A 22161-nucleotide genomic window follows, 5' to 3' on the forward strand; every position below is an offset into this window, starting at 1 on the left:
ACAAGTCATAAAAGGGCCAAGTTTGAAGACCCCCTGCTCCAGCCAATCGCCTCCTTTCAACCCGAGCGGCTTTTCCAAGGGGCGGTCCTTCGAGTGTGGGCGGGGGGGGGAACGTAAGGAGCGCGCCGATGCTTTCGGCAGCTCCGGCTCCTCCTTCCCTGGTCACGTGGCGGGGGAGGTCTTTTGACTTCGTGACAGCGGCGGGGGCTGGACGGCCGCTTACGGCCCGGCACTCGCCTGCTCGAGATGTTGCGGAACGGAGCTGCCGGAGGCGTCTCCCCTTTCAGCGCCACCGGCCGGCCTGTGCGCGTCTGGTGCGACGGATGGTGAGTGTCGGTCCGGAGAGATGGACTTTGTGGTCGGGAAGCTTGTCTCGGCATTCCTATGGCAACCGCTGCCCAGGCGTCTCTCCTCCACGGCGTCGACTTAACTTGCTGCGCCGAAATGGGTCCCCATGGCAACAACCCCTCACGCTTCCGCTTCTGTTGAGCGGCTGCTCTTCGGAGGTTTCTCCTCAGCCCCGTGCCCGGCTCCTGGGCTTACTCCCCGCCAGCCTCGCTGGTCTGGAGCATTTCCTTTCCGTCTAAGCGCTGCTTTATGCACCCCTGGGTTTCTTTTGCTCTCAGGGTTCATCTGGGGCAGGGGTTGGCAACCTCGGCTCTTTTATGACTCGTGGACTTCAACTCCCAGAATTCCTGAGCCAGCCGTGCTGGCTCAGGAATTCTGGGAGTTGAAGTCCACGAGTCATAAAAGAGCCGAGGTTGCCTACCCCTGAGCTGGGGCTATGGTCAAAATTGGTGCGCCTAGATCTTTTTGGGAGACTCAGCCAGAGCTAAATTTACTGTAAAGCTATGATGGGAGGGGGTGGGCAGGGGGTTGTGTAGTATACTGTTGAATCACGGAAGCGTTTGCTGTAGTGTAGCTCATCTGAAATTGTGTCTTTTGGCAAGAGTCCCTTGACGTCTTCAGCATTTTTGGTGGAGTCTTTTGGCACCACTTCATTTGGGGGGGGGGAAATGCTTGAAGTTTTTATCTGCCAGGTGTGATGAGGACAGAATTTGTAATGTGCCTGAGCATGTGTATACAAGCAATAGAAATTAATAGGCAGGCCATTTGCATCAACTGAATTTTTGAGATGAGCTGACTTCAAGGCTACCAATCCCATGCCAAGCATTTGGCAGGAGCTTCAGTAGTAGGTTGGTAGCTGCGCTTAATATCTTTGTGCGGATATCTCTTTATCTTCTGATTGTCTTGTTTCTGAAACAGTCAGGTTTTAATAAACAAATTAAGCCATGTGAAAGGACTGGGTGTACTCTTCCCTGTACTGTCAAAAGGACTTTGGAGTTTAGATAGGCTTATAAACACAAAAGCTTACTTTGGGATTATTAAACATTCTGTGAAGCTACCATGTTTAGCCACACAAGTATTTGGTTTTATCTACTCATGATTTTTATCACTGGCCTAAATTAACTTTTATTGGCATGGGTAAAATTGGCCTAAATTGTATTTGTAAATGGGTAGGGATGGTATAATAATTGTAAACCATTGCAAGAAGTAATATTGCTCTCCCAGAACTTTGTAGAAGTAGCCTGTATTTCCTGTTATTTTCTGTCAACATATATAAAATCAACTACATGACTCTTGGAATTCAACATTTTATATTATTGCAGTTTCTATGGCTATCTTTATAACATGAAGACTGTGAGCCAGTTTCAAAATGATTCTCTTTTATTTCTGTTGTCTTCCCAATTGATATTTAAATTCTAAATCAACAGACAAATTCTAGCTTAGTTAAATACTGTTGGAATAGAATTATTTGCATTTGTACAGCAATTGTTTAAACAAACTATTCGTTGTAGTCTTCAGTTACTGATCATATTTGTAGTCTGCTTTATGACCAGATAATTCAGCAGTTTCACCAGTTTAGTGCCATATAAAGTGGTACATAAGTTCTATTATACTAAAGTGATAATTCAGTGTGGAGACTACCTCATGGAATTATTCTGTAGTTACCTACAGTTAACTAGAGAAATGGTTTTTTGTGTTAAGTTCACCCATTCAATTTTATCTCCATAATCACATTGGATTCTAGAACTGCTTCCACCATAATTGTTATCTCTGAAAGTAATATTTTAATATACATTATTACTTTTTTATATACATTATTACTACAAAAAATCTGGCATAAACAAATTTACTCCTCATTATACCACTTTTTGAAGTTATGGTAATTTATGCAGGTTTTTTTCCCTTTGTAATAGTTTATAATACAATCCTAGCAATGTAGACTTCTTGGCATCTTTATAAACTCCTTGGTGGAAAAGCATTCAATGTTCCCTAAAGCTATTAACAACCGTGGAATTTCTTAACAGCAGCATCATGACAATTTCCTGTTTGTTTTTTTTAAAGGAATAATATAAACCATTCAGTTTTTATTGCCTGAATACATCATAAAGGAAATATTGAAAATTATAAAGTCAAGAGTAGAGTGCCATTAGAAAAAAAAGATATACTAGATCTACTAACAAGTTGAAATCATAATGGTAAATGTAGGGATATTCAGGCAGGTTACCTATGTTTCAGTAAAGTATTCTATGGAGTTTCCAGATGAAGTGAAAATCTATAGCAAAAAATTATTGAGCTAGACAAATGTCTAAGGGACCTTTTAGTATTGGTAAAAAAAAGTTAGAAAGGAAACTACCTGGAAGAATGTCACACGGTAAACAAAATGGAATCAAACAATGGGAAGTAATCAACATATTCATGGTATCAAGAACATGAAAGAATATATATTTGGCAATGAGGTCATCATAGAAAATGTATTATAAACACGTGCAAGTATTAACATCCTGTAATGTCTTGGTGGATTTTTAAATTGCAAATGCTGCCAATATCAGCAATATTCCAGTTGAGTTACAGAGGAAGGGGACAAATGGACATGGAATTGTTCCAGAAGTTGTTATGGAACTGGATTTAAAGTCATATGACTCCTGGAAGATAACTTGTGGGAATGCTGGCACTAATTTTGAATTGTTATATGATAGGTGTGGGCCCCATTAGAAACTGCTTGGCATTTGCTACATCTGGGTTACAGCCAAAATTAAACGGGAAGGATTGAAGTTCTCCTGAAACTATTCTTATTTTATTAATATGTAATCCATCTTTCCACTCACACATTTTTGTTTTTAGTTTGGAAAAAAATAATCTGTTATCTTAGCAAAATAAGCTGCGCTAAATGAGAAATGTAATTATGGAAACTCAGATTTTATTTGAGCTGAATTTTAAGCTAACCAAAAGTGTGAGCAAACCTAATTTCAATAACTTTCATTAGCGAAGTTTTAAAAACAACAGAAAAATGTATAGGGGATATAAATGTGACAGGATTCAAGATGCATTGTAGAAAGAAAAATCAGGTCCACTTCCAAGCTGGGAATAAAATGGAGGTTGTTTGGAAAGGATTTTAGTGGAAAAATAGAACCAACAGCAGCATGAGATTCTGGGAGAGTTGACAAAATGGAGTTCAGAGTTTTTATACCTTCTTTTTTGCTTTGTATTTGAGGTTGTTCCTGTTTCTGTGCAATGTTTTTTGACCTGACCTTGAGTGTGCCCTTTTGGTATTCTAATGATGATGGGTTAATCCTATTATGTCCTAAAGGTCATGTTCCTTGCAGTCTTTGTTTTTCTAATCCCCTCAGCTCCAGCTTTCCTGCACCAGTTTCCCTGGATGAATTACCAGATCTGCATTTCTAAAAGCTGGTCTGCTTGGGGGAAGGAGATGGGGGGGGGGTTGGTTTCTGCCTAAGATTTTTTTTCCATTATTCCTTTGGGGACATATAATATTCTGCCTTTTTTAAAATTCCCCAAAATATTTCCTTCTCTAGGAGGGTGGGTGGGTGCTGACTTCCAACAATCCCCCCTTTGTGCCATATAGGTGTGGGTGACACACTTTTACTGGCACAAGATTAAGAATTGATCTGATCAGGGAGACTTGATGAGTGCTTCTATAGGGGAGGGTTTCCAGGATGCAGGGAAACAAGCTTTTAAACTATTAATGTAAAGGGGAAGACACTGATACAAGCAGCAGAAAAGGATCCCTGCAGTGGCTCCCAAAAGGGGAGCCTTCATCCCATGAAGTTCTAGAAGCCAGGGCAAAAGTTATGTTAGGTGGGAAAGAAATTTATGGCGTCCAGTATTCTGTGCCAATCCTTTTTAGCTGATTAATGTCACTTCCTGTGAGCTTCCAGTCAGGGTTTTGAAGCACATGCCTCCAAAATTCTTCACAGCCATGTTTTGCCTTAGTAAATAATTACTGGCTGCCCATTTTCAAGGGTTGTTTCCTGCCTTAGCAGGAAACTTAGTTTAGTGCATCCAAGTTTGTGATGTCAAGTTGAGGTTAGCCAGTGTGCAAGCCAGGCTATTAATATTTCTTAAATTGCACATAGTGATCCCTAGGACTCACACTATGAGTCCACCAGTGCAACATATTCGGATCTTGGGTTTGGAGATCTCTTTCCTGCTACCTCCTCAGTAAGAGCATAGAATTGTAAATCTCCTGTGGGGCATGGTTTCCCCCTCCCATGGAATTTGCAGGAAGGTATGCATTCAAAGGCCTAAGTGCCACAGAGCAAGAACCAGCCTGGGGAACCTTACATGGGGATAACCTCAGTGTGATTATGAATGGTGTGTGTGTGTGTGTTTGTGCAGCTACTAATACAAAACAGGTAATACTTAGACAAATTTCCTTCCCACCAGGCAGAAGTCCAAGGTGTTCAGTACTTGCTATGCCAACCATTCCCAAATACCATCCCTCCATAAATCCATTCAACTGGCTTATTAAAACATAAAGGGGGCAAGAAAGAAAACCTTACAATGAGTTTCTGCCCTCTCCCATAGTCTTTCCAGTTCTCTTCTGAGGCTTTATGTGGGGGCCAATGGATCCAGGAGTCCTTCTTTACTCTGCAGCTTTCACTGGCATCTGGGTGATGTAGGACCTGGGAAGATCTGTTCCACTCTGCTTGCATGGTGACTTTCTAGTGGATGGCTGGATCCAAAACCAATTCTCTGACTCAAATGAATGGAGGGTCTCCTCCGGAGGCAGTGTCTGGGTCAGTGTGCTCTGCTTCCAAAGATTGTGGGAATCATCTGTGCAGGGCTGAAAGATAAGAGAACAGGGCCCCGTCCCCACTTTGTGAGTGACTCTCCCAGAAGGGGCATTGCTGGTCACACATGAGGAATGGAGAACAGAGGATAAGAAATGGAGATGTGGAATGGGGTGGGTGGGGGGTGGATAGCTTGCTGACAGGGTTTGAAAAGACATTAAGGTTAAGATTGAAGATGTTAAGTAGACAGATGAAACCCATTTAAAAACATACAGTAAATGCAAGAGTGAAACATTTCCTGCAAATTAATCTAAAAGATTCTCTCCTGGTAACTTTGGGCTATTCTTAAAACCATACAGAGGGAAGGAGGAAAAAAGGGAAACACAGTTCTCTTCACCCTCATTTGCTGGTCACGCAGACTAGAGTGAAGGTATTTTTCTTTGCTTTGCTTATTTTAACATTATTTTCTCACAATTTTAAATACTTTTCTCTTTGAATTAGAGACATTTAACAGTTATATTTAGCTAGCACACAAAGACTTGACACACATACATTTATTTATTTATTTATTTGTTTTTATAAACCGCCCTTCTCCCGAGGGACTCGGGGCGGTGTACAGAATAAGGTAGGTATACAGAATGAACAATAGTGAAAAAAACAATAGTAAAAAACAAACTGGGACCCCAATTAGAGCTATCAGGCCAGGCCGGACTGCTGGAACAGGTAAGTTTTTAAGTCGCGCCGGAAGGTGCGGACTTCGGGGGCCATCCGGATTTCGGTTGGCAAGCAGTTCCAGAGGGCTGGCGCACCCACTGAGAATGCCCTCCCCCTGGGGGCCACCAGCCGACATTCCTTGAGCGTTGGCACCCTGAGGAGGCCCTCTCTGTGGGAGCGCACAGGACGGTGGGGTGCTGACATTGGCAGAAGGTGCTCCCGTAGGTAGTCCGGACCCATGCCATGTAGGGCTTTGTATGTCATTGTTAGCACCTTGAACTTCACACGGAAGGCAACTGGAAGCCAGTGCAGCGCACGGAGGAGAGGTGTGATATGGGAGTATCGGGAGGCTCCCAAGAGTGTCCGTGCCGCTGCACTTTGCACCAGTTGAAGCTTACACAAAGACAAGGGAAAGAGAACAAAGGGGAAACAGAACTCTTAGATTTTCATATCCTGGTCATTCCCACCGTAAATCTCAAATTAGAGAGGGCAAAAATCTTAACAAACATATCACATGGTTACAGAGAAGACAGACAGGAGAAAAAAAGCCACCAATGTTCTTTTCTTTTAAGTACCTTTATTTAGCCAAAAAAAAAAATTCCTGCTTCATCCCTGAGAAGAATCCATTTCCTATATAACTTGTGCACGTGCCTCTTACTCATTCCTGCCTGGACAGGCAATTACGTAGTCCTGGCTCCAGGCATCCATTCGCCTCCCTAAAGGAGACCTCGGTGGGATCCTTGATCTTGAGCCTCCCATGCTTTTTCCCACTGTCTGCAATAAGACTTCAAGGCTTTCTCTTGGGTTCCTCGCAATCTGCAGTACTTGCACCGCCCTGTGGTACTACACCACCCCCAACAGTGGAGATACCTTCCAACCTGTGGTCTGCCATCTTACAGTTTTCAGGCAAATGGCCTGTGAGGACTCTGTCTGCCAAAATTAATCAGAATATGGGCACCTCTTCCCAGGATAGGGCTCTCCTCAGCAATCCTTAGCTAGTTGCCCATGAGTGAATCTGTTGTGTAGTGGGTTCTGGAGAGCAGGAAGGACACCGAGACAATGAGTACAGCATAGCAGCTCTTTATTAGGTGGAAGGAACTGTACTGGGGAATAGGGGCTACCTGCACTCTTATATATACCTGGCCAGCACCTGGCCAGATACTCAATCAGTTTGAACCTCTGTTTCCCGCCGAAATGCTTCCCGCCAAAACAGTTACAGTTCAACGCCTCCTGGTGGTGACTCTTATACACAGCTTTAGGTGTTGCAATAAAGCTTAATACATAACAGAATCTCTTATTTCCCTTCAATCACTTCCTACACACTTTCTCTTCTCTTTCTCAAAAGCTCCTGCACTCTGGCCAAACCCCCTTGCTTTCCAGGGTTTGTTGGTTGAATTGATCCTTTTTGTGGTTAGGAAAGGAGAGTGAGAGCAGGATCCAGTTGTGGCAGAGAGAGATTCCACCTACACATGTACACACACACACACACACTCGTACACACAGCATCTTTCATCTCCTGCACTTTTAAAGTTAAATCAAGGTAGAATTGCCAGAATGTTATGAACATACAATTACCAGTACAAGGAATGAGTCCAATGTGTATTGAGTTTGAAAAGTTCTTCTCAAAGAAATACATTTAATATATTAAGTACTTTGTGAATACAAAATATGAAGTATTTTGAGTTTTTTTATTTTATTTTCTCAGAGTTCATGATAGCTAAAAAGATGATTGGCCATTCCCCATTTACTCTACTCTTTCTTTACTAATCTTTTATCCTGGAATAAGAAGACAAACTCCTCCTCTCTAATGCCTCTAATGCTTCAGTTCAATATATTACTGATGCAGCAGAGATAATGAGAATTTCTGCATTTATCACACTTTTAATTTTCCTTTCCCGTCAGAAAAATATTTTCAAATATATTCAGATATATATATTTTCAAATATATTCAGACTTTTTGCTTGTGGCTCTTTGGGAATACTGTAAAAGTGTATCTAAATTTATTGATAATATACATACTTTCCATTTATTAGAAGTCTAGAATTTATTATTATTATTATTATTATTATTATTATTATTATTATTATTATTATTATTATTATTGATGTTATGGATACCCGAAGTCAAAATTTGAAGTGCAGAGGAAGGAAAATAACAGGAAAAAAACAGTAATAATGGATAAATGTCCAGTAACATAATTGGAAACATATTTACAATTTGCTGCTTGTGAGTAGTCATGTGAAGTAAAGGAACAAAAGAAGGGAATGATGAAAGAGCTTCACTATTGCAATGCAAGCTCCACTCTTCTTGATACTGTACAAAAGGGGCAGATACTAAAAGCTTCCAATTCTGTAGGCACCACTAAAAAGCAATATTGATGGTACAGCTGAGTAAATTCTTTGTTTTGTGGGACTGCGATGTTCTATGTATGCTAATGATGGAATCTTATGAAAACAAGCATTAACATGCCTTTATAGAAGTTCCTTTGTAACTTTTTGTTTTGTTTGTTTCTTTGTAGCTATGACATGGTACATTATGGACACTCCAACCAGTTGCGACAAGCTCGTGCAATGGGAGATTATCTGATTGTGGGAGTCCACACAGATGGTAAGAAAACTGCATTACTATGCTTTCTAAAATTATGATTTGTTTGTTTATTCCAGTTTTATTGTTTTTATAAATAACTCAAGGTGGTGGACATGCACAATACTCCTTCCTCCTCCTATTTTCCCCACAATAACAACCTGACTTGACTTGAACTGAGAGAGAGGTCTGGGCCAAAGTCATCCAGACAAATTTCATGACTAAGGTGGTACTAGAACGTACAATCTCTTGGCTTCTAGCCTGGTGCCCTACCCTTTAGGCCTAACTGGCTCTTATATTCACTTCAGGAAGTTTGGACTCTAGACCAGGGGTAGGCAACCTCGGCTCTTTTATGACTCATGGACTTCAACTCTGTGAAACATAAACCCAAAGCTTTTGCTGTGTCCCTGCACAACAGATACAGTGCCCTTTCTGACCTTAATAGGGACATTAAGGAGACAGGTAAAGGTATCTGTGATAATAACTCAAATAAGCAGGGGATCGTGGTCCAAGATGAAAAACTTGTTTTCGACAGGGAGAAGTGTGAATCTGGTATTACACACCAGTCATGCAAGAACAGAAAGGCATCCAAAAAGAGAAGCCACCTTCTGGTTGGTGATTCAATTATAAGGGATGTAAATTTAGGAAAGGACACAGAGGTTTTGAAAGAGGTCAGGTGTCTTCCAGGTGCTACTGCCAGTAGGGACAAGAAGCGTATTTCTAAAATAATCAAGAATGCCAGCAAGGACTGTGATGTGGAGGCTACTGTACATCTTGGAACTAATGATCTGTCCCAAAAAGATGTACTCTCTGTGCAGAATGATTTCCAGAGCTTGGGGCAGGAACTTAGCAGAATAGGCTGTAGGCTTACTTTTTCAGAGGTTTTACCAGTGTATAAGGAGCAAAATGGAAAAGGCCAGCATATAGCACAATTTAATATGTGGCTAAAGGAGTGGTGTAAAGGAGAAGGCTTTGGTTATATTAGTCACGATGTCTGTAGCTGGTCCAATGAAAAAATGTATAAAAGAGATGGTCTGCATCCATCCAAGAAAGGGACTGAGTTACTTGGCAATAAAATCACAGCTTTTTTAGAGGAACATTTAAACTAAATAATGGGGATAGTGAGTTAATTGATACAGAACATCACTGTCCCCGGCAATCTAAGAAAATAGGGGAAGCCAGGCACCACACAAGTTATGCAGCAAGTGAACACAGGGTCAGTCATAAAGGACTCAAATGTCTATACACTAATGCACAGAGTATGAACAGTAAGCAGGGTGAACTAGAAATTCAGGTACATGAGGGCAGATATGATATTGTTGCCATTACAGAAACATGGTGGGACGAAACCTACGAATGGAACACACAGCTAGAGGGATTTAAACTATTTAAAAGAAACAGACTAAATAAAAGAGGAGGTGGAGTTGCTCTATATTTAAGAAATAACTTTATCTCTACAGAAATAGAGCACAACAATGACGAAAACTGTAAACTTGAATGCATTTGGGTCAATATAAAAGGGGGGAAAAATGACATTGCCATAGGTGTATACTATAGGCCGCCCAACCAAGCAGAGGAAATAGATGAACTTTTTGCTAGTCAGCTAACTAAGGTATGTAAGAAGCACATCACAATAGTAATGGGGGACTTTAATTACCCTGATATCAACTGGGAGACAAACTCTGCACCAAGTGGAAGATCAAACAGATTCCTGTCAAACCTAGCAGACAACTTTCTCTCTCAAAAAGTAGAGAAGGGAACTAGGGGATTAGCCATATTGGATTTAATTCTCACAAACAGAGATGAAATGATAGAAGGTGTCGAAGCCACAGGAACCTTGGGGGGAAGTGATCATGCAATATTGGAATTCAACATTCTGGAGGCACAAGCAATAGAACACAGCCAAACTAGAGTCTTGGACTTTAAAAGAGCTAATTTCAATAAACTTAGAGAGACCATGGGAATAATTCCATGGATGAGAATCCTAAAGGGGAAAACAACTCAAGAAGCTTGAGAAATTTTGAAAAGTGAGATAATAAAGGCCCAGTCTAGTACAATACCAACAAAGAAGAAAAATAACAGCTCTCAAAAGAAACCAGCATGGCTGCATAAAGAACTCTCTGATAAATTGAAAGATAAAAAGGACAAGTATAAGAATTGGAAAAAGGGGCACATAACTAAGTCAGAATATCAGCAAATAGCCCGTGCCTGCAAAGATGAAGTGAGGAAAGCTAAGGCTCAAAATGAACTAAGGCTTGCGACCAAAGTCAAAAATAACAAAAAAAATGCTTCTTTCGACATATAAAAAACAAGAAAAAAGTTAAGGAAATGATTGGTCTATTAGTGGGGGAAAGTGGCAGGAAGGTGACAAGCAATAGGGAGAAAGCAGAACTATTTAACTTGTTTTTTGCATCTGTCTTTACACAAAGGGAAAAAACAGTCCAACCTACCAAAACCAGTGCCATAAAAAACAGAATAGAAACGCAAGTTAAGATAGGCAAAAAAATGGTAAGTGAACACCTGTGCAGCCTAGACAAGTTCAAATCACCAGGACCAGATGGATTACATCCCAAAGTTCTCAAGGAACTGGCAGACGTGATCTCAGAACCACTGAACTATATTTTTCATAGATCCTGGAGCACTGGGGAACTACCAGAGGACTGGAAGAGAGCTGATGTAGTTCCCATCTTCAAAAAAGGGAAAAAAATAGATCCAGGAAACTACAGACCTATCAGCCTGACCTCAATACCTGGGAAGATTCTGGAAAAGATAATCAAACAACAAATCAGCGAACACCTTGATGCAAACAAAGTCATCACTAAAAGTCAACATGGGTTTGTCAAAAACAGATCATGCCAGACAAATCTTATTACATTCTTTGACCAGGTGACAAAACTAGTGGACCAGAGGAATGCTGTAGATATAATTTACTTGGACTTCAGTAAGGCATTTGATAAAGTAGATCACAACCTACTACTTGATAAGATAGAAAAATGTGGGTTAGACAGCATCACCACCAGATGGATTCGTAGCTGGCTGACAGGCCGTACTCAGCGTGTGGTCCTCAATGGAACCGCATCTACATGGAAGGAAGTGTGTAGTGGGGTGCCCCAGGGCTCTGTTCTGGGCCCAGTGCTCTTCAATATCTTCATTAATGACTTGGATGAGGGGATAGATGGGGAACTCATCAAATTTGCAGACTACACCAAGCTGGCAGGAATAGCCAATACTCCAGAAGATAGGCTTAAGATACAGAAGGATCTGGACAGACTCGAACACTGGGCACTATCTAACAAAATGAAATTCAATGGTGAAAAAAGTAAGGTTCTACATTTAGGCTGGAAAAATCAAATGCACAGGTATAGTATAGGTGGTACCTTGCTCAATAGTAGTAACTGTGAGAGGGATCTCGGAGTCCTAGTAGACAATCACTTAAATATGAGCCAGCAGTGTGCTGCAGCTGCCAAAAAAGCCAACACAGTGCTAGGCTGCATTAACAGAGGGATAGAATCAAGATCAAGTGAAGTACTAATACCACTTTACAATGCCTTGGTAAGGCCACACCTGGAATACTGCATCCAGTTTTGGTCTCCACGGTGTAAAAAAGATGTCGAGACTCTAGAAAGAGTACAGAGAAGAGCAACAAAGATGATTGGGGGGCTGGAGGCCAAAACATACAGGGAACGGTTGCTGGAATTGGGTATGTGTAGTTTAATGAAGAGAAGGGTGAGGGGTGACATGACAGCAGTGTTCCAATATCTCAGGGGCTGCCACAAAGAAGAGGGAGTCAAGCTATTCTCCAAAGCACCTGAAAGCAGGACAAGAAGCAACGGATGGAAACTAGTCAAGGAGAGAAGCAACCTAGAACTAAGGAGAAACTTCCTGACAGTTAGAACAACTAACCAGTGGAACAACCTGCCTCCAGAAACGGTGAATGCTCCAACACTGGAAGTTTTCAAGAAGAGACTGGACAGCCATTTGCCTGAAATGGTATAAGGTTTCCTGCCTGAGCAGGGGGTTGGACTAGATGACCTCCAAAGTCCCTTCCAACTTATTATTATTATTATTATTACTCCGAATTCCTGAGTCAGCATAGCTGACTCAGGAATTCTGGGAGTTGAAGTCCATGAGTCATAAAAGAGCCGAGGTTGCCTACCCCTGGTCTAGTGGGTAAGGCACCAGGCATAGAAATCAGGTGGGGTGACTTTGAGTCAGTCATTCACTCTCTTTTAGCCCATGATACGAGGCTTAGGAGGCAAGCTGGTTGGTCATATCCTGTCCTGTCTTTTTAAAAAAAGAAAAGAAAGGGGGGGAAAACAGACTCTGCACTTGTGGGAAAATGCTAGGAAGAAAAAAAAATCCCTTCAACCAACATATTTATTAATCTAACCTCATACTGTCATCTGTGATCTACTATAAATTCTGGGGCTTTATTTAGATTTTGGCCTATATTACAAGAATTCAAGTGGCGTGGTCAAACTTCAGTTGGAGATAAGTTGATGGTGTAAAACCTGCAGTCTTCATAAAATCTTGGGTACATCCCCAAAGATCTCTCCAAAATTTTGAGATGAATTATATTTTTAATATGGTGGAAATAAAAAATATTAAACACACCAAGACTAATCATAATAACCAGTTTAGTTTAAATTAATTTTTAAAATTGTCATATTATTTTTTTCTATTTTTTGTCCACTTTTCAGAAATTGGTTATGGTAGATCAGTCAAAGATCATGTGCAATCCTTGGTCTGCCAGAGTTGTTCTTTCATGTTCTTAATATTTGTTTTCTTTACTTTTTTATTAGAACTTATAAGGACTTTACAATTGATAGCATGTGATAATCAATCAGAATAGGGCTGGAAGGGACCTTCGAGGTCTTCTAGTCCAGCCCCCTGCTCAAGCAGGAGACCCTATACCATTTCAGACAAGTGACTGTCCAGTCTCTTCTTAAAAACCTCCAGTGATGGAGCAGCTACAACTTCTGGAGGCAGGTTGTTCCATTGGTTAATTGTTCTCACTGTTAGGAAGCTTTTCCTTAATTCTAGGTTGCTTCTCTCCTTGACTAGTTTCCATCCATTGTTACTTGTCCTGCCCTCTGATGCTTTGGAAAATAAATTGATCCCCTCCTCCTTACATATAAACTATAATTCTGTATAACACTATTATAGGAAATCCTTCATAAATGAAAGAAAAAGACGAACTAAGTGGATGAAAAAAGGAGATTAAAAAAAGCAAAAGAAGAAATATATAGAAGAAACCAAAAGTTAAAAGCAGAGTGAAAAGAACTCCAAAATTTTGAGGTTCTACTTCTTTTATACTCAAGAGTCTTAATAATGCGCTGATGCAAATCAGTAAAATTTAAAGGTAAGCATAGACCACATAGAATCATCTGATCTGATCTTGTCTCTGTTGAAACAAAACTAGTTCAAGGGCTGAGTTTGACATATTACAGGCCAACCAACCAACCAGAAGAAATACATGAACTCTCCCAACCAGTTAACAAATGTATGTAGGAAGCATACCACAATAGTAATGGGAGACTTCAACTATCCAGATATCAACTGGGAGACAAACTCTGCAGTGAGTGAGAGATCAAACAGATTCTTAGCTGCCAACTTTATCATCCAAAAGGTGGAGGAGGGAATTAGAAGTAAAGCTATACTAGACCTAATCCTTACTAATCAAGAAGAAGTGATAGAGGGAGTTGAAGTTGCCGGCACCTTGGGTGAAAGTGACCATGTAATGCTGAAATTCAATATAATGCAAACACAAGCAATAGAAAACAATCCAACCAGAGGCTTAAACTTCAAAAGAGCTAATTTTAACAAACTCAGAGAGAACCTAGGAAAGATTCCATAGATGAAAATCCGAAAGGGGAAAACAACGCAAGAAGTGTGGGAAACTCTGAAAAATATGATCCTAAAAGCTTAGTCCAGCACAATACCACTGAAAAAGAAAAACAAGAAATTCAGGAAGAAACCAGCATGGTTGCACAAAGCTCTCTTTCTCTCTGCACAAAGCTCTCTCTGAAAGACAAAAAGGACAAGTACAAAAAATGGAAAGAGGGACACATAACTAAGGCTGATTATCAGCAGACAGCCATGCAAAGATGAAGTCAGGAAAGAAAGGCTCAGAATGAACAAAGACTTGCAACAGAAATCAAGGACAATAAAAAAAGTTTCAACATATTAATAATAAGAAAAAAGTTAAGGAAACTGTAGGTCCACTAAAGGGGGAAGATGGCAAGGAAGTAACAGGCAGTAGGGAGAAAGCAGAACTGCTTAACTCATTCTTTGCATCAGTCTTCACACAAGAAGAAATTACGGTATAGACCAACATATAAAAAAACTACTGCAAAAGACAAACTAGAAACAAAAATTAAAGTAAGCAAGAAAATGGTAAGAGAGCACCTATCCGACCTTGATGAATATAAATCACCGGGTCTGACAGATTACATCCCAGAGTTCTGAAGGAGCTGGCAGATGTTATCTCAGAACCATTGCACCATATCTTTCAAAAATTCTGGAGCACCGGGGAAGTACCTGAGGATTGGAAAAGGGCTGATGTGGTTCCCATCTTCAAGAAAGGGGGGAAAAAACAGACCTAGAAAACTACAGATTAAACAGTCTAACATCAATACCTGGGAAGATCCTGGAAAAGATAATGAAAAAACAGATCTGCAAACAACAAGAAGCAAACAAAGTTGTAACTAGTAGCCAATAAGGGTTTGTTAAAAATAGATCATGCCAAACCAATCTTATTTCATTATTTGATAAAGTGACTAAATTAGTAGACCAGTGAAACGCTGTGGACATAGTACACTTAGATTTCAGTAAGGCATTTGACAAAGTAGACCACAACCTGCTGCTTAATAAGTTAAAAAAGGCGGGATAGACAACACCACCATCAGATGGATCTGTAGCTGGCTGACAAACCGTACTCGGCAAGAAGTCCTCAATTGTACTACATCCACATGGAGAGAAGTAAGCAGTGGGGGTACCACAAGGCTCCGTCTTAGTCCCAGTACTCTTCAATATCTTTATTAATGACTTAGATGAGGGAATATAAGGGGAATTCATCAAATTTGCAGATGACACTAAACTGGCAGGAATAGCTAACACCGCAGAAGACAAGCTCAGGATCCAAAAAGATCTTGACAAACTTGAACAATGGGTCCTATCCAACAAAATAAATTTTAATGCGAAGAAAAGCAAAGTTGTACATTTAAGCAGGAAAATTCAAAGGTACAATTACAGATTAGGCAAGACCTGGCTCAAAAACAGCAACTATGAGAGGGACCTTGGAGTCCTAGTGGACAATCACTTGACTATGAACCAGCAGTGTGCAACAGCAGCCAAAAAGCTAATACTATCCTGGATTGTATAAACAGGCATAGAATCAAGATCACACGAAGTATTAGTACTGCTTTATAAAACCCGAATATGACCACACCTGGAATACTACAACCAATTTTGTTTACCATGCTACAAAAAAGATGTTGAGACTTTGGAAAAAGTTCAGAGAGGAGCAACTAAGATGATCAAAAGCCTGGAGACTAAAACATAAGAAGAACGGCTGCAGGACTTGGATTTGGCCAGTCTAAAGAAAAGAAGAAATAGGGGTGACATGATACCAGTATTCCAGTATTTATGGGGCTGCCACAAAAAAGAGGGGATCAAATTATTCTCCAAAGCACCAGAGGGCAGGACAAGAAACAATAGTTGGAAACTGACCAAAGAGTGAAGCAACCTAGAATTAAGGAGAAACTTCCCAATAGTGAGGACAATTAACCAGTGGAACAGCTTGCTTCCAGAAATCATGGGTGCTCCATCACTGAAGGTTTTTAAGAAGAGAATGGACAGTCACTTGTCTGAAATGGTATAGGTTCTCCTGCTTGAGCAGGGGGCTGGACTAGAGGACCTCCAAGGTCCCTTCCAGCTCTATTCTATTCTATATTTCACTGAAACAAGATTTAGAATTTGGTGCACGAACATCTTTCCAGATGAATATAGTCATTACTTTTGTAGCATTCTAGATACAATTTATCCAGAGGTCTTCATAAATTGTTAAATTCCAGTTTCTCAGAATATACTTTAACTCAGGGGTCCCCAACCTGCAGTCTGTGGACCAGTACCGGTCCGTGGCATGCCAGCAACTGGTCCACACAAACAAGAAAAGCCTCATCTGTGGGATGCAGGCATCACACAAAACCACACACTCTCCAGTTTGTGGAAAAACTTTTCTCCACGGAATGGGTCCCTGGTGCCCAAAAGGTTGAGGGCCTGTCCTTTAACTCACTGACATTTTTAACATTACTTTCCTGCCTAGAATATGGTTCAGCATAGTATTAGTCTTTAACCAATTACAGGTAGTCCCAAAGGTGATTCTTCAGGAGGCAAGTGGACTTCCTTGTTTTTCTTTGAAGACGTTTCGCTTCTCATCCAAGAAGCTTCTTCAGCTCTGACTGGATGGCGGGGAAGAACCTTCTTTGATGAGAAGTGAAATGTCTTCAAAGAAGAACAAGAAAGTCCAGCTGCCTCCTGAAAATCCCTTTTGGGACAATCTTAACCTGGATGACTGAGAATCGCCATAGACAATTACAGGTACTTTTTGACTTAGAACCATTCATTTAGTGGCTATTTATTTATTTATTTATTTATTTATTTATTTATTTATTTATTTATGGGACTTATATGCCGCCCTATCTCCCGAAGGACTCAGGGCGGCTAACAACCATAAAAACAACAATACAAAAGTTAAAAGAGATTAAATAAACAGCCCCAAAATAAATTAACTAAACAATTTAAAAATTAAAACATTTTAAAAACCCGTCATCAATCCAGGTCAGCCTGATGAAAAAGGAAAGTTTTGAGGTCGCGGCGAAAGGACCGGAGATCCGGAGCCATCCGGAGCTCAAGGGGGAGTTGGTTCCACAGGGCTGGCGCTCCCACAGAGAAGGCCCTCCCCCTGGGGGTCGCCAGCCGACATTGTCTAGCCGACGGCACCCTGAGGAGGCCCTCCCTGTGTGAACGCACTGGGCAATGGGAAGTTGTTCCCGGCAGCAGACGGTCCTGCAAATATCCCGGGCCTAGGCCATGTAGGGCTTTAAAGGTAAGTACCAGCACCTTAAATTTGAAATTACAATGGCACTAAAAAAAATGACTTATTTCCATTTTTCACACTTATGACCGTTGTAGCATCCCCATGATCACATGATCAAATTTCAGGTGTTTGGCAACTGGCATGTATTTATGAAAGTTGCAATTTCCTGGGACCATCATTTGTAACCTTCCCAGCCATCTTCTGACAAGCAAAATCAATGGGGAAGCTGGATTCACTTAACAGTGCTGTGATTTACTTAACAACTGTGGTGATTCACTTAATTGTGTCAAAGAAGGTCATAAAATGGGACAAAACTCACTTTACAACTTCCTTGTTTAACAATGGACATGATGGTTGTAAGTTGAGGACTACATATAGTGGACATATATGTATGTATTAAAATAACTTCAAAGGTATTGCATCTCTAGTATAAAATGGATAACAGCTAAGCTTTTTTAGCAACTTTTGGGGAGTCCAATAAGCCTGACATATTATTTTTGCAGAATTAAATTAATTTTTAAATTGTGTATAACATATTTAAAACTATTGCAACTCTCTGCCATATTTCTTGCATGTTATCCAAATGCATTTTTATTAACATCTGCTAATAATAAATTGTTGATTAAATCTCTATAAATGCTTTTTTCCAATATATATTGGAATTTTAGAATCTGCTGAGGCATCAGGGTCAAACAATGAAACCAAAAGTGTTTGTGTATACAGCTGCTCTTCACTTAACCACCTGTTCAATGACCATTCAGATTTGAGATGGCTTGAATGAGTAGTACTTACTAGCAGTGGTGGGATTTAAATATATGAACAACCGGTTCTCTGTGTGGATGCCGCTTCCAGAAATCCATTCTGGGCCTGGGCAGCTACTGGTTCTGCCGAAGTGGTGCGAACCGGCTGAATTCCACCACTGCTTACTGGTCCTTGGAGCTGTGACCAGTGCAGTGTCCTTGCAGTCAAATGATTGAGGTCTGGGTGCTTGGCACCTGGCTCACAATTACAATATTGCAGCATCCTACAGCCTCGTGGTCCCCATCTACAGTCTTCTTTGCCAGCTTTTGACAAGCAAAATCAGTGGGGAAGCAGCAGGAGGTTGCAGATAGTCAACACACAACATCCTCACTTAATGACCTATAGTGATTCACTTAATTATGAGAATAATTATGGGAATGCTGGAATTGCCATCACTAAGCAGTGTAGTCATGTGACACTTCATGCTTTACTGCATCATTTAATGGTAATTCGGGTCCCAATTGCCATCACTAACCAAGATCTACCTGCATTGTTTTTTGGCCATATTAGGTAAGTTACATTCCTTTTGTAATTTGTCATGTTTTTATCATATGCTAGATAATAAATAATACATTTCTTTTGTAAAACTTCAAGGGTTTTTTTAATCGTTTACTTGCTTGCTAGTAATCTTATTCTCAGCCCAAGCTCTTACACACACACACAGACACCCCCAAAAAAATCTTTTCCCAGAATTTTTAAATAGGGATAATAATAATTGGAATCAGACTTTATTTTTTTCCCAGCAGAACCCAAATATTTTTAATCACCTTATGAACTGGAAAAAATAAAATCAATAGCAAACTCATATAATACAATAGCTGGAACAGAATTGTAAGAAGACCAAATAATAGCTTCCACGTTCAGTCCATTCTTTTCATCCCAATGTGTTACTGAAGTATGCCCAATTATATTATTTAAAATCAGGTAGGAAAAGCGGAAAAACTGGCTACAGCTAAAATTGGAAAAAAAAGCCTTCATTAACTCCCAGCTGAAGGATGACAAGGACACAGAGATCCCATTTTAAGAGGAAAGAGAAAAAAGAACAAAGGTACATTAAAAAGATGATGGGGTGGAGGGAGAGATATATTTTCCCTACCTTAAATGTATTTAAGCCAACATACTCAGTATATAAATTCAATAAAGTTAAACTTAAACTTAAGCATACTCAGTAATGCTCCAAACCAATTCCCATTGTGGGAGATGGCTGGATTCATATATCTAGTTAAGCTATGAATTTTGACTACTGTTTATTGAGTTGATTGGGTTCACACATTGTACTAATTTGAAGCAGGAATAGTCATCCTGTTTGGATCCAAGAGCCATGCTTTCCTTTTCATTTTTCTTTGCAGCTGCTGAGGGTCATGGACCTTGATACTGACATGGTGGCATCATCAGAGGGTTAGGGTTAGTAATTTTCAATCCTTTTTGTTTTTAAAATTTTTTGGCAGTTTGGCATTTTTTAAGTGAAACTGATATGTTAAAAACTATTTTCCAATGTAGAAAATCACATTACTGATTGTCTTCAACGTGCCACCAAATTTTAGTGGCATGATTTTTGGGGTGTTCTGTGAACCTGCAAAAGATTGCCATCAACTATACTTTTCAAATTATGGAGCATTGTAGTGCATACCCAATACACTGAACAAAATCAAAACAAACTACATTATATCCTAGAACAACATGGTTACATATTGGATTGATTTTGCTTTAGTGTGATTCATCTCTCTTGTAATTATTTAATTTAATACCCTAGGAACCTTAGTTCTTAGTAACCCTCTAGTTCAGACATGTCAAACACAAGGCCCAGGGGCCGGATCCGGCCCGTGAAGTGGTTTCATGTGGCCCGCGAAGCCATCCTGGAAACAGTGAGGGAACGGCCCCCACTGCCTTGGCCCTGGCCCAGAGACTCTCCTTCTGCCAGAGACCCTCAGATCTCTCCCACTCCTGCCCAGGCTCCCATAGGCACCCTTGATGCGAATGATGTAGAGCTGGCCACGCCCACCCAGTAGGCCATACGCACTCTAGCCACGCCCACCCAGTAGGCCACGCTCACCCTGGCCATACCCACGTGGCCTCCTGAGGGCAACTGCAATGCTGATGCGGCCCTCAATGAAATTGAGTTTGACACCCCTCTTCATTCTTAATATTATTAAACTTAAATAATAGATAGCACAACAGCTGACCCTGTAAGACAGATACTGGAGATCTCAACACTTCTTTTCTTGAAGCTGTATAGGTCTTCATATCCTGGCCCTATGTTTAGCTTTCAGGTGGAAACTTGGTAATTCCCAGTGCCACAGCCTACTTTCTGGAGGCACCTCACTAGCGTTCACCCCCTCATCTCAGTGTGTGACATAGGGCTCTGACAGCATGTGCTCTCTTTCATGGTCATGAAACATGAATAATTCTTAAATACAAAAAAATTGAATAATTTGAGTATTGCATTTCCTTTCCATGTAGCTTAAAGACGTGTGACAAGAAAATTCACCCCTTGATCTCTCTCACCCTTAGGAGATGGACCAATCTTATAAACTATAAACAAAATCAAACTTTATTAAAGAAAGGAATGTTATAATAGCTATAACAAGCTATTCAAATTTAAATGTCCCAAAACACCAGAGTTTAGTAATGAAGAGATCAGTTATAAAGCTGTTCACATTATGGAAAAATAGCAGTCTTATTAAAAAGAACATTTACATAAGAATTCTAATACTCCCAGCAGATCATAGGATTTACAAACAAGCATTTTACTACAATTACAAGCATGCTGCTGGAAGCTGCAAATTAATCATTAACAATCAGAAAAGATTCTAAAATTATTGTCTCATGCACAAACTGAGGATATTCATGAAGGCTTCAGTACACATAATTAACAAACTTGTACAAAGTAAAATTAAAAACCAGGACACTAAAGTTACATCTTAACTCTCTTCCGTCTATAATCTATCCTAGCTAATAATAAAAGCCTAAATCATAGGGGTTTTTTTCTTTTTCTTTTGGCAAAAAGTCCATAAGGGATTTCCAGGCACCAATAAATATAAATATTGTCTTTTCTGTAATCAAACAAGTCAACTTAGCCCTTTCAACAAGTTCTGTCGTCTTCATCAATTATTTCCTCCATTTACAGCAGGGGTGTCAAACTCAATTTCATTGAGGGCCGCATCAGCATTGCGGTTGCCCTCAGGGGGCCGGGTGGGTATGGCCAGGGTGGGTGTGGCTAGAGTGCGTATGGCCTACTGAGTGGGCGTGGCCAGCTCTACATCGTTCGCATCAAGGGTGCCTATGGGGGCCTGGGCAAGAGTGGGACAGATCTGAGGGTCTCTGGCAGAAGGAGGGTCTCTGGGCCAGGGCCAAGGCAGTGGGGGCCGTTCCCTCCCTGTTTCCAGGATGGCTTCGCGGGCCGCATGAAACCACTTTGCGGGCCGGATCCGGCCCCCGGGCCTTGTGTTTGACACGTCTGATTTACAGGTATCGCCAGAGCTTTCAGTATTTGTGCATACAATAAACTCACTGCAAAACAGTGTTCCATGGCTCTTTTCTAACTCTTTATCCATCAGTCAGGGAGGAAAAATTTAGTCTTTAAAATCCTTTGAATCGCTATATATATTTGAGCCCAAGGTTTTCTAGCTTTTTTGCACGTCCATTAAGCATGATAAAAAAAATTGTTCACATTTCCAGCATAAATTTGAAGAATGTTTATACATTCTGAATATTTTTTCTGGTGCGATATACCAACAATACATCATTTAATACAGTTTCTTAAATTGTAACACAATGTAAATTTCAGTCCTTTAAACCAGGGGTCCCCCAACTCCCGGTCAGTCAACCAGCACCGGTCCACAGCATGCCAGTAACTAGGCCACG

The 22161-nt window shown here is 40.5% G+C and overlaps 1 protein-coding gene across 3 annotated transcripts in view; it reads left to right on the forward strand.

Moving 5' to 3' along the window:
• Positions 1-203: 203 nt before the first annotated feature.
• Positions 204-22161, forward strand: part of PCYT2 (phosphate cytidylyltransferase 2, ethanolamine) — a 42762-nt gene continuing 20804 nt past the window's right edge. For all 3 annotated transcript variants that reach the window (XR_014491760.1, XM_083356656.1, XM_083356657.1), the window contains exons 1-2: positions 204-326; positions 8332-8420. Coding sequence is in view for 2 of the 3 variants with exons in the window: in XM_083356656.1 (XP_083212782.1) it covers positions 247-326; positions 8332-8420 (169 nt within the window). In the remaining variant the exon portion in view is untranslated. The remainder of the gene's footprint in view (positions 327-8331; positions 8421-22161) is intronic.

The sequence above is a fragment of the Vipera ursinii genome (assembly GCF_947247035.1).
Source record: "Vipera ursinii genome assembly, chromosome: 2".
Lineage (NCBI taxonomy): Eukaryota > Metazoa > Chordata > Lepidosauria > Squamata > Viperidae > Vipera > Vipera ursinii.